At 31.6% G+C, this 13,222-nt stretch overlaps 2 protein-coding genes across 3 annotated transcripts in view; one reads left to right on the forward strand and one right to left on the reverse strand.

Moving 5' to 3' along the window:
- Positions 1-364: 364 nt before the first annotated feature.
- On the forward strand, positions 365-1,859 carry LOC136987374 (glutamate--tRNA ligase-like). Its single transcript, XM_067285114.1, has 3 exons — positions 365-483; positions 551-748; positions 817-1,859. Exons 1-3 carry the CDS (start codon positions 444-446, stop codon positions 1,779-1,781), a joined length of 1,203 nt encoding a protein of 400 aa, XP_067141215.1. The 5' UTR covers positions 365-443; the 3' UTR covers positions 1,782-1,859.
- Positions 1,860-4,035: 2,176 nt separating this feature from the next.
- LOC136987371 (DENN domain-containing protein 1A-like) overlaps positions 4,036-13,222 on the reverse strand; it is a 52,274-nt gene continuing 43,087 nt past the window's right edge. For both annotated transcript variants that reach the window (XM_067285107.1, XM_067285106.1), the window contains 3 exons: positions 8,260-8,336; positions 7,008-7,227; positions 4,036-5,460 (listed from right to left, as the gene is read on the reverse strand). In XM_067285107.1, coding sequence (XP_067141208.1) covers positions 4,816-5,460; positions 7,008-7,227; positions 8,260-8,336 — 942 coding nt within the window. In that variant the 3' untranslated portion in view covers positions 4,036-4,815. The remainder of the gene's footprint in view (positions 5,461-7,007; positions 7,228-8,259; positions 8,337-13,222) is intronic.

Raw genomic sequence — 13,222 nt, forward strand, 5'->3', positions numbered from 1 at the left:
CGCTTTAAAAAAACTCATTATTTAAGGATTTTATTGCCTTTTTAATATAAAAAAAACACTCTTACATAAAGGGCTTTATAACAAAATTGCGTCTAGGGCCTCAAATAATCCGCTACGGGCTCTAAAAAATTAAAAATAGCTTACGGATCAAACTGGATTCGTTCTAAAATTCAGATTGAATCATACAACACGGATATTATACTTAAAGATATTAAATATCCATAAAAGATTAAGAAGAAATATTAATGACGAAATAAGTTACGTCATTAATTACACTTTAGTTTTCTTGAAATAAAGTTCTGTAATATCCGGTACCTGTGTAAATATTAACTGATAAAGTAAATAAATAGCAAGTCTCTACGATAAGAATCCACTTCGTCCTATGTTATCAAGTTACTCCATCTTAAATCCTGTTAACAAGTCACTCCATCCCGTTCAGCACCATGTTCTCTATCAAAATCACCTCGTTGCTGCTCTTATGTAGTGAGTATTTAATATTAAATAGCTGTTAGACATAAAGAACAATCTATCTAACATTCGCTTATTTCAGTTTGGGGTATCGATGGAGAATTTATCTGTCCTCGACCTCGAGGATATTTTCCCCATCCTCATCAATGTAAAAAATACTACGTCTGTATGGGCAATAAAAGCTCTTTACAAACGTGCCCCGACCAAATGCTGTTTGATGTCAACAGAAGAAGCTGTTTCACTCGCTCGAAAGTCAAGTGTGGAGACAGATTACAAGAAGGTAAGTAACAGCTGAACTTTAAACAAGTTAATTATTGTAATGCAGTAATAATGCAATGTTTCTTGTAGACAAAACTGAAATGCCTGTTAACAGCACACACACACAACATACAGTCAGTGGTGTTTTTGTAAATATAACTGTCAATAATACAACGCCACGTCCGATAGATTATAACGTTACCACGGTTAATGAATCCAAATGGATAACTAATAATACAAGTGGAAATGTAACAGATTCTGCATCAAATGTTACTAATGTAGTATCTGATTTCATCACCGGTGCTACAAGAACGGTCAATGTGTCTGTTTCCAAGCAGGATTGGACAACGGAGCCCGGTAAACCTGTAAATATAACAGATTTGATATTGGATATCAATTCTACAACTGTACCTGATATAAGTAGTATACGTTACACTTCGTTAATGTCTACTCAGTCAACATCTAAACTAACTACTGAAGGTGATGCCAACAAAACTGATTCAACTACTGAGAGAGTTCTAACCACCTTAGATGATGAAGAATCAACTACTGAAAGAGTTCTAACCACCTTAGATGATGAAGAATCAACTACTGAAAGAGTTCTAACAACCTTAGATGATGATGAATCAACTACTGAAAGAGTTCTAACAACCTTAGATGATGAAGAATCAACTACTGAAAGCGTTCTAACAACCTTAGATAATGAAGAATCAACTACTGAAAGAGTTCTAACCACCTTAGATGATGACGAATCAACTACTGGAAGAGTTCTAACCACTTTAGATGATGAAGAATCAACTACTGAAAGAGTTCTAACCACCTTAAGTGATCATGAATCAACCACCAAAAGAATTCAAACAACTTTAAGTGATTACGATGACTATCCTCTACCTGACATCATCTGTCCAGAAGCATATGGACTATATCCACATCCGACAGACAGACATAAATACATACACTGTCAAGAATGGTATCCCCATATCTTAACTTGTCCAGGCAACTTAGTCTTTGATAATATAATGAAAGTGTGTGTTTGGAGGATAAAGAAACACTAATAAAATGTTAATGTAATATGTACGAGTGTCTTGGTGTTGAAAATATAATAATAAAATGACACAAGTTTAATGCAAAACACTGACATTTTATTTCATAAAAGTACTACATATTTTTTAAGCTTTAAAAATTCTTTCTGGAATATGATATCTCGGAGAAAAATGTCTTTATATAGAATGTAGTTTAAGCCATGAGATAAATTATATATTAATACATTTCTTGTGACAAAAAATAATATATATCTTTAATAATATTTAAAATATCACACTTATCTTAATACAGGTACTTAATATACTCATCATAATACACAATAACTTAAAATACCAAGAATTTAACCAATATTAAATTTTCTTAATTAACTAACTTGAATATATTATTCTATAAATAATTTAACAAATTTTTAAGATATCAGATGGCACTTGCTTCCATTTCAATCATCTCTACAAAGAAAATTGAGAATATCTCTTCTTCTTTAAGTATAAGTTTGAATAAACAAAATTATTTTTTAAATTTACGAAATTTTGGTGACCAGATAACACACAAACATAGTTCGGTCGGTAATGGTTTTAGGCACGGGCCCCGAATTCTTTTTACTCTTTCCGACTCGTGGACTAAGAGTTTGGCTGGACCCGCCGGGCAACGAGGGCCTGAATCACTTACAAAAAATCTTAAGGATGAAATTTGGGATCCTCGACCGTAGGCAAAGGCAACCTAACGACATATATCCGTTCGCAAATTTATGCTCGTTAATACTCCGCTATTATGAGCGATTGGGCTTTACATTACGCAAAAAGGTCCTCGGGGCCTCGCATAATCTAAAACAGTCACAGACTTCTATTTCCCATTTCGACAATACTTAAATATTAGCATGGCACTTTTTCAATTTTTTTAACTGAAAATATATATACTGTACATAAATAAATTTTGATAAATAAAGGTATTTACAAAATCTACATTTTGTTTTTGTTCGTATACTGAATTAACACTTGCGGAAAATGCGATACACGAATATAATGTTAACAACAACAGAATTATTCATATTTTTTTCTTTTTTTCCCCCTCATCGCATGAGCAACAACAATTGCCATTCCAACAACTTTACATGAAATTGAATGAATTTACAATTTCTTTTTTTGATTCGTTTAGTAAATCAAATTTATTTACATTTGTTTGATATTGCATGATTTTTGTTCGTATTAATACTAACGTTTATTCCATATCTCCCCCTTTATTTACTATTGTGGCATTCGTTAAGCTATAATTTATTTATTTATTCTGAATTATCAATAAAAATTCGTACAATTATCTTTGTAATGACTTAAAAATTTTATTTAAAAATCGTTTTTTTCTTTTTAAATATAAAATATTTTGATTTTTACAACAGACTCTTTATATAAAGAATTAAAAAAATGGGTTAATGTTACCTATGGTAGCGAACATGGCGGCTCGTCTCTGAAACGGTGGGGACGCACGTTCTAACCTAACCTAACCTAACCTATTCTAATAATTTGGTTGGCAATAATTATGGTAATTTATTAAAATAGGTTAGGTTAGGTTATAACGTGCCTCCCCACTGTTTCAGAGACGAGCCGCCATGTTCGCTACCATAGGTAACATTAACCAAAAAATGTTATATACTGTATTTATTCTAATAAACAGCATTCTAACTTTTTCAGCTTGCAAATGTGCTATTTATTGAAATAAATACAGTATAGTTTATTGTGTGTAATATATATATATATATGTACTGTATACATGTACATACATATACAGACAATATAAGCTATCTGAAATAAAATAAATGAAATTTTACATAGACTATAACTAAAGTACTATTGCTGAATACAAGTCAATCCAGTTATTATAGCTAATTAAATTAGTTAATTAATAAAAATTTGGTAGGATGTTGTGTGTATCTTTAAGGCGGGCAACGGACGCGACTACCTACTTTCGGGCCAAATTGCGACGATTAAATTGGCTTTAACGTAGCCCGAAAATAACTCGGCCGTACAGACTACGTTTGACGATAGATTAGGGAATAAGCTGAATTGCCAGGTTATTTTGAAACTACTAAGGCAAACTAAATTATCAGAGTTCGGCCTAAAAGTAAACACTAGACACATTTATCTTACTTTAGATCAAATTCCTTTAACTCGTTAATTAAGTTAGCATTAATTTAGCTCGAAAATAACCAGAGAGACTTGTTTGGACAACGAAAACTCAGTTTTGTATATTAAATCTACATCATGATTTTAAAACAAACAAACCTTAAAGAATAATAGGCTTTAAAATTACTAAATTATGATTTTCATTATTAAACTGTAAAAGTCAACGATAGCATTTACGAGAGGCGACAGAGAAAAATCCGTCCCAGTTTCAAAATGGATAAATTTCGGATCGTCAAATGTACGTATCTAAAATAATAATAAATTCTTCTTTCGTATGTATAAAGATTCTGTTGTTAGGATTACATTGCTGTTATTTGAGTTGTAATAAAAAATTTATTTATGGCATTATACTGCATTTAAACAGATTTGATTAATATATCTTCTTGTTATTTTGAAATTTACAAAGATAATTATGATATATATATATACCAGTATATACTTTTTAAAATAATTTGGATAAAATAAAGCCAGTATTTTACATCAAATAAAAATAGAATATTGACTAGAATTTCATTTTTAAATTACAAAACAATTTTTATAATGCTCTAAGATACCGTAAATTAATCGATTAAAAATATACTAAAAAAATATATTTTTGTGCTCGTTATAATGTCGTGTAAGAAAAATACTGCACGATAATTTTGTGCCGATGCCGACAATGTTCGAATTAAGCATAATGTGTACTAATTAAATATAATCTTCGGATCAGAAATGATATGTATATATACTATACACGTGTATATATACATGCGACTGTATAACTGCTCGTATTTTTTTTACAATTTATCAATTAATTTACAAGTTATCTTACAATAGCACCATGAAAAGATCTGAAAAACTCTTTTCGAACATGGTAACTAAACGAAATTTATTGAAATTGTTCCCAAGACGACGGAACAGATTTATTTTCACTTGCTTTCGATAGATTGCTAACTTGCCAATTAACTAAATCTGCGAATGGATCATCGGTGGAACTAGCGTGATCTAAAACTAACATAGACTTACTATCTTGAGTCGGAGTGGTAATATTGGATTTGTGAGTCGACGTATCTTGGCTCTTAGATAAATTCGCAACGTCGACCGGTTGATAAGGGATAAATGGGTTGCTAGAGGCCGCAAACATGTTGCTTCTTTGATCAAATATTTGATTTGACGAATGAGGCTGATGAGTACTGTGTACAGAATAACTATTACATGATGACGATGGCACTGGCGACTGCATTATAGTTTGATCCAGGAAAGTTCCCAATGATTGCTGAGAAGTGGGACTTGAAGAAAGTGTAGGAATGGTATTTAAGATACTGGAAATTGATTTATTATCCACGACGGCTTCTTTGTAACCTTCCTGTAGCGGATCAAAAATATCTTCGGAAAGATCGAGATTTATCAACGGAGTATCGATCGAAGAGGTATTCTGGGCAACTTTTCCGTTAGTTGTTGCTGCCCTTATAGTCCGTTTAGTTCTAGGTGCCGGTATGGGTGGAGGTAATTTAGTCGTATTTGTAGACTGGTTCTAAAAAAAAAATCAATGATGATAATATAATTAGTATTGTGATTTTAAAAATTTAATAAAGTTAAATGGCAATTAACTTTAATAAATTTAATAAAGTTAGTTGACACGTATTTTGAAAAATTGATAATAAAACTAAATCTTAGGTACAGAAGAATGTAATCTTATCAACATTATTTACCTTTAGAAATTCATCACTTACATAATAACTACAGCGTTAAGCTACAATCAACTATTTTCTTATCATAGTTAAACATTGTAAACATATCATTTACTTTTTTCCTTTCTGATATGCTCTATTAAATTCAACTATTTATAATAAACAGCAGCAGATTATTACGTATCATTTACCATCAATCATCTTATTATAATATGTTATATTATATAATATATTTTAGATTTATTTTTTAGAAACGAATTCTTAAAATACCCAATAAGTCAATACTTCCTTTAATATCTTATGGTATTTGTTCTGTTTCTAACTTATATTCTTCTAATTATTATATTTATATTCTTTCCAATAAATACACTTATCATTTTAAGTAAAATTAAGTAAATAATTGATATAATAAATCAATAAGTTGTTGTCTATATTCATAAATCATTTGTCCATAAACTAGGTAATTTTTCAAATAAAAACTTTTAATTTATAAAACAGTCGTCATCTATCCTTCACGCATTTGAAGCGATAAGCCAGAAATCACATACTAAGACTGATACTGTATAAATTATCTCAACTGTAGTGCTAATTGCATTTGTTTTAACAAACTCTCACCATAAATAATTGAAACATTCAAAAATTGGAATTGTTCATTTCGGATAAGAGAAATTTCTCCATTAATTCATCATTATTGCTTGACGTTATTGTTTACTTACTGTCAATGTTACTATAATATTTAACAATGAGTCGTCGTGAAATGAAACAAAGAAGATAGGACCGAGTCCCCATTACGGTATCAACCTTCATAGTTAAATTTTAAAACATTTCGAGACTTTAGAAATGCTGCTTAGACGAAATTATAAATTTGAGAGAACTCCTAATAATCTAATATCAATAAAATTCGTTTTTGAAATATTTTAATGTTTTCAAATCCCTTACAATTACCCTTTATACCCTGGGCAGCTAAATAAAACAGCAACGCAAAGTTACAGATTACTCCAAACCCTCCTCGTAACAAATCTGCCGTCGTAAGATCTCTTGACGTTCCCAAAATTAATGATATTCAACGATGCTTTTTATCAGATTCCAGAGTTTAAGCTGTTGTTGGGAATAAATCGAAGAAAAACCAGAAAGTTTTCTCGTGTGTGAAAGTCGAAAATAGATTGAACGCTTGAAAAAATACTAATCTAAATGACGATTATATTATAAATAAACAAACATGTATAATTAAAATGTTTTTTCTTTACTACTTTTAAAACTGGTCACATTATTTTACTCCTCCTCAAACTAATTTTATAAAAATGAAGATCTTATTTATCAATCAACCCTCGTACATTCTAATTTTAGGTTTTAGAATAATATAATTATAACGAAAGGTACGAATACTTACGAGTGTCGTATCGACTTTAGGTTGCACGTTGCCGTCGGCATTTGTACATTCTTCGGTTAAAGATATAGAACATCTTCGGAATATCAAATCTTGTAAGTCACCCATAAGATCCATATCGAGTCGCTGAAGCCTAAAATTACTACTACTTTCGTTATCCGAAACCGAATCTTCCGAATCTCTCATCCCTTCTTCGGGATTTAAAAGATTATAATGTTGAATCCTGTAAAATATTTTAAACATATCTAAATGAAAAAATTCAAAAGATTACAGATAAATTATAGCAACAAATACAAATTCGAGGTTGTAATAAATTTAATCGTTACAAAATTATATATATACGATATCTAAAATAAACCGAAATTTCATTTTGCAAAGCATTAGCATTTGCAAAGCATTTGTTGTGGGTTAACAAAGGTGAACCAGCTGTTGCACCGTTGCAGATGTCAAAGAGCCAATAGTGCAGATGATAATCTGTTTGTTTGGCAACATCATAATAAAACTGCTTTTACCAACATTAATCGTGAAAAACTCTACTGTGAACAACCAAATTGTTTGAACACCAAGATCAAAGAATTTCATCCAAAAATTGACAGTCCAATACCATCATGAAAGCTCATCGGCATGTAGAACAAAGATGACCTTAGAGAAGTTGACCAGTCTGGGCTGGGAGGTTCTGCCTCATCCATCTTACATCCCAGATTTTGTTCCAACTGACTACAATCTATTTCATACTCTGCAGAACTGTATCATCAGTATAAAGTTCAATTACAATACACAACACTCGAGACTTTCTTCAAAGAAAACCCCAGTCATTCTATGCTGACGAGATTGAAAATTTGCAGTAAAGGTGACAAAATATGATTGATACCAATGGCGAATACCTACAAGACTGAACTGTAATTATTGTTGAATTAATTGTCAATAGTTTTTCTTCCAAAATGCTAAATTTCATCTTTACAACCCGATACGATTGATAATGTATTCACGGTCGAAAACAATTTACTCTCACATTGTATACCAAACATGTCGTATATCTTACATATATTCCCTTCTGTACTTCTAGCAAGTTTGGATGGCATTTGTAGCTATTTGTCCCTAGGTAAATATAGTTTTCGTATTACCGACCTACCTTTAAAGTTTGTCTACGATCTTTCGAAATCACCCTATATAATTTTATTCTTAATTAAATATACAATTTAAAACTTTTCCAATTAGACTCGTATATTTTATAGAAAGAAAAAATATTAATCACCTCGTATGCCTAAATGCTTTGGTAGTTTTTAATTCTTCTATTGCTGATTTCATTGTTTCTTCCTTTACATTTTTTAACTGAAAATAAACTTTTATTAAAATGTGAAAATAGTATTAATGGTATATGCTTATTAATGCAGTAATATTATACACAAAAACTAAATTACATTACATTGATCTGAAAAGACTGAATGTAATTTTTTTAAATCAAAGATTGAACTCATTATCATGTTGATTAATAGCAATATTCAAAAAACAACTGTTATTTTATACATAAAGTGTGATAAAAGAAAGTATCAAGAATGGTGGTATAACTACAAAACCTAATAATAATCTGAAGCGTATCTGCTTCAAGGTGACGTTTTACTGTTGTACTTTGTCCTCTATCAGTATGAACATTGTATGTCGCATTAGTTAAGACAGAAAAAATTGAGCAATGGCTTTTCATTAGATTTTGCCAAAATCTTGGCAAATTGTGCAAAGAAACATACAATAAGTTGAAAAATGTCTACGGAGAGACTTTGAAACTGAGACCTCGTCCTCACAGTGGAAGACACCAAGTTCTTTGGGTGCAAAAAAAGCAAGTCAGAATTTCAACGATGTGGAGACAATGCTAATAGTTTTCTGAATGAGAAAATCACGCATCATGAATATGCTCCAGCAGAACAATGAACAAACAGTATTGCTGTGAAGTTTTGTGGTGATTAAGAGATAATTCATTGCAAAAGGCTAGCATTGCATAGAAGCAGCAACTAGAGACTCCACCTTGAAAATGCATTGTAACATAGTTTCTTGCTAAACACAGCATTTCACAGGTCTGGCAGTTACTTTATTCTTCAGACTTAGCTTCCTGTGACTTTTTCCCCCAATTAAAACAAAAAAGGTTTCAGATGTTCAGGAGAGACAATAGAATATCAGAATATAAAAACAGAACAGAGGTAGATGCTCACTAGGACTTCAAAAACATGCTTCCAGAAGTGGAAAAAGTGCTGGCTAAATATGATTCAGATAGTGACTATTTTAAAGGACTTTAGATTAGCATTTTGATATTCTTGTAAGCTTTTCTGTAATAAATTCATTCTTGATTCTTCTTGACCACACCATATGTAATGCTACACTGAACTTTAGTATTAATTCACACTACAGCGTCACCATTATTATTAACTAGTGACATGTGCATGGCATTGCTTGGGTTTTTGAGTGTGTAGAATTGAGAGAGGGTGATGATAACTAAAACATGCATTTGTTGACCCGAGTATTTAAAATAATGAAATTGCAAAAAACAAAATGGTACTCAGGCTTGCAAGACAAAAATAAAAGATCATTCTCGTCTCATTGTATAACTTTGGTGGGTCCAAATTTCACAAAAGCATTACTAGTGTTCCAACCTTTAGCTCTAGGTTATGAGGTGGTAATCCAGCTGGTTCCAAAAAGTTTAAAAACTCTACTCGGTACATTACCATCTGATCTGAAGGAATCGATGAACTTGTACGTTGTGAAAGTTCCTGGATGTTGTGCTTGGATATGCAAATTCAGTTCGGCAATGCATTTATTTTTACATGCAAATATTGCTCTCTCGTATATACATTTGCATTTTATGTGGTAAGTGTTATCAAATTACTATCTGAATCTTCAGAGAATTTGCCATCACTGAGACACAAAAGTTGTTTAGCAAAATCCTCTGCAGATCTGTCTCCCAATAGATAGATTCTCGTGATCATTGAAAGGCACAACTTTTTACTTCTAAACACGAAATCGGCCAAAATCAGCAGACAAAATCGGCCAATGGAAAAGTTGTTTAACTGGTTTTGCTATACAAGTTCCCCTTGTAGCCTGAGAGATAAAAACAATTTAGTTTTTAAATACACAGAAAGAGAAAGTTCTCGGAGCTTAAAGAGTTAATTAAACATTTACTGGAGTTTTTAAGGTTCTTTGATGTGTTTTGTGCTGTGTACAGTACTTATACTCAGTCTAGAGAACTATTGTAAGTAGAATATCAGCAAAGCATTCAAATTTTTGTACAGTTGTTTATTTTCTACTTTATCTTCACATTTAATAATAAATTTACAATTAAATTCATTAAGTATTTATTCAAATTAAATCAAGATTCTGTTTAGTCATATTCCTGTTATTCAGTGCTCTGATGATGTAATTTAGTAATCATACATTTCAAGATATTAATCAAATTAAGTATTAATCAAAGTGTTTACTTTTACATTTTTGAAATGATTATTTTATTAATTATTCACTTCTACAGTTTAGAAATTATTTAATATGTCCTAAAAAATTTTTTAATTTCTTTTTCCTATTTAAAAAACTTATATTATAAAGCCGAAAATTGAATAATTAGAAATATAATTTATCATCAAATTAATAAGATTTATTTTTCATTTTTTCATGTTTAAGAATATATAACAAACAGTTTTAAATTACAAAAACATTGTTGTAAATAAAGGAACAGTGAAATCATCATCAAAAATACAGGGTGTTTTTGAAAGGTCTTGCCAAACTTTAATAGCATGTTCGAACAACAGTGATATTACACCTGAGTAAAGTAAACAAACATACCACTGAGCCTGTTACCAATGTGCATCTTCTAATAAACAGACCGTTACGAATGTTTTCAAATTCTCAAGTTCGTCTTCAGGTAACTAATAACTCCCAAACAAATGCAATTCAAATTAAATTCAATTGGAACACCAGTCAAAACTTTATCGCATGAATATCGATAATGTCATTTGGGCATGCGCCCCTTTCTCCGCTGTAGATTATCGTAAGTTCTTGTCTACGAGCGCATGCCAGGCTGTTGACAGAGTGATTTCATCCTTATGGTTAATGCAATTACCATCTTTGAATGTAGCCATGCAGATATAAATAGCCTCTAGCCATCTAAGATGGTGTATGTATTGCGTAGTGTGGATCACCTTCACTTGATTGAACATTGGTTCTACACCTGGGTCTGAAGCATAGATGGCTAGAGCAGAAGTGGTCCTTGGATGTAGAATATCCGCTGTATGCTCTTTCATTCTCACTTCTAGGGAGCGTTTGGTGGATCCTACGTAGACCAGGCTTCTATCCCATCTATGGTCAATGAGTGGGATGGTGTACCTAGCCAGGAGTCATTTTTTTGTGGGGGTGTCCTTTCCGTTCCATAAAATGTCAAATATTGTAGCACATCTTCTATAAGTGATGCAAATATTCTTTTTCTTATCTATCGCAGAGTATAGCGATTTAAGGTAAGGATTGTATGTAACCGGGATGATACTTGGTGGAACTTTGTTGGGTGCCTGGGTTGGGTCTAGTTCTAGGCAACAGTGCCATCTGGGCATCAATTATGTGTGATGGCAGGATAACCACGTTCTTTGGCTATATGTTCAATATTAGTGATGTAACGAATATTCGGTTACTACCCGGTATTCGGCCTATTTGGCCTATTTTTCGCTATTCGGCCGAATACTGAATATTTAATCACTATTCAGCCGAATACCGAATACCTGAAAACAGGAGTAAGAAATAACAAAAACACAGTAAATTAATCATTTTGGTAACTTTTATTAATGCTGAACATTAAATTATAATTATTAAAGTTAATAAGAAATAGCATCTAACTCTAGTATTAAATTATTTCGTAATTAAATAATATTATAGCCTTTATCTAGCCTCTTTATCTTATGGCATTGATGGCGTGTAGGTTAGAATGTATCGGACATTAATGTTATTGTTTAGTTAATTATGTTATATTCGTATTCGCATATATTTTAATATTTATACGATATTTTAAAATGAGTTACGAAACGTTTTATTGAAACTTATCGTATTTAATGAAAGAATTATTTATCTATTTCTAGAAGATGAGTAACTAATATATAATTTATTTTATATATAAAGCAAACAATGAGCATTTTTCATTATATACAAAAGATAACATTTGAAATCATGTTAATTTTAAAAATATTGACAAAAACAATAGCAACAAAATATCACAAAACTTCACAAATAGAAATTCCCCAATAATATATTTGAACTGTTCCACAAATGGGGAGAAACTAGACCATATTATGTCACCACTAAAGTATATCCTTAGGGTAATATTCAGTCTACAAATACGTAGTAAAAACAGAATTTTAGTGTTTAATTAAAGAGTTAAAATGATCGATTGCAAATAAAATAACTTATAAGTTATAACTTACATCTAAATACCAACAACTGCCGAATCATATCGGGCTATTTATGGCTATTACATAAATTATAAACCAATTTGGTACTAGAGGTAGACATTACGCTCCATCTCATATTAAGTTTAATAATTATAATTTAATTAATTAATTTAAATAATTTAGACCTACTGGAAGAAAAAATCGTAGTGACAGCGGGCCAATAGAGAGCAGGGTGCGCGATCCTTGCCATAATGCGGTTTGCGCGCCAATTTTCGTACGTGCGTTAATCAAGCCGAATAGTTTGGCCGAATATTCGGTATTCGGCCATGCTCCTAGCCGAATATTCGGTATTCGGTTGAGGACGAATATACTATTCGTTACATCACTATTCAATATGCCTCAGCTCGGCTCGGAGAGCTATCTGAGAAGATGAGTGTGTGTAGACCCTCTTAATTAAGGCGTTAAAGGCTGCCATTTTATAATGGGGAGGGTCACATGACCCTGCCAGTATACATAGATGTTCCGATTCTGGTTTACAGTATACTTCTGTGTGGATTTTTTTATTTTTATTTTTATTTTAAATAAAGATGGGTGAAAACTCAGGACTACTCATGGGTATTGCCTGAGTGTGAAAATGAAGAAAAGTTGAGAAAAGACGAAGACGAAGGGGAAAGAAAGGAGATAGGAAAGTGGGTGAAAAGGGAAGGTTACATGGGCGTCTTGCCGATTTTATAAAAGAAACATAAATTATGTACATGCGGCACTGGGCCGTTTGAACAAATCCTAAAATACACAAAATATAACCCT

Source organism: Centruroides vittatus, unplaced genomic scaffold (assembly GCF_030686945.1).
Source record: "Centruroides vittatus isolate TY-2023 unplaced genomic scaffold, ASM3068694v2 scaffold_1519, whole genome shotgun sequence".
Taxonomy (NCBI): Eukaryota; Metazoa; Arthropoda; class Arachnida; order Scorpiones; family Buthidae; genus Centruroides; species Centruroides vittatus.

What these genes read in the sequence shown, in the direction of transcription:
- LOC136987374 (XM_067285114.1), top strand. Translation starts at nt 444, where the DNA reads ATGTTCTCTATCAAAATCACCTCGTTGCTGCTCTTATGTA. An exon ending in CTCGTTGCTGCTCTTATGTA is followed by an intron (nt 484 to 550) that starts GTGAGTATTTAA and finishes CGCTTATTTCAG; the next exon opens with TTTGGGGTATCGATGGAGAA. An exon ending in TGGAGACAGATTACAAGAAG is followed by an intron (nt 749 to 816) that starts GTAAGTAACAGC and finishes TGTTTCTTGTAG; the next exon opens with ACAAAACTGAAATGCCTGTT.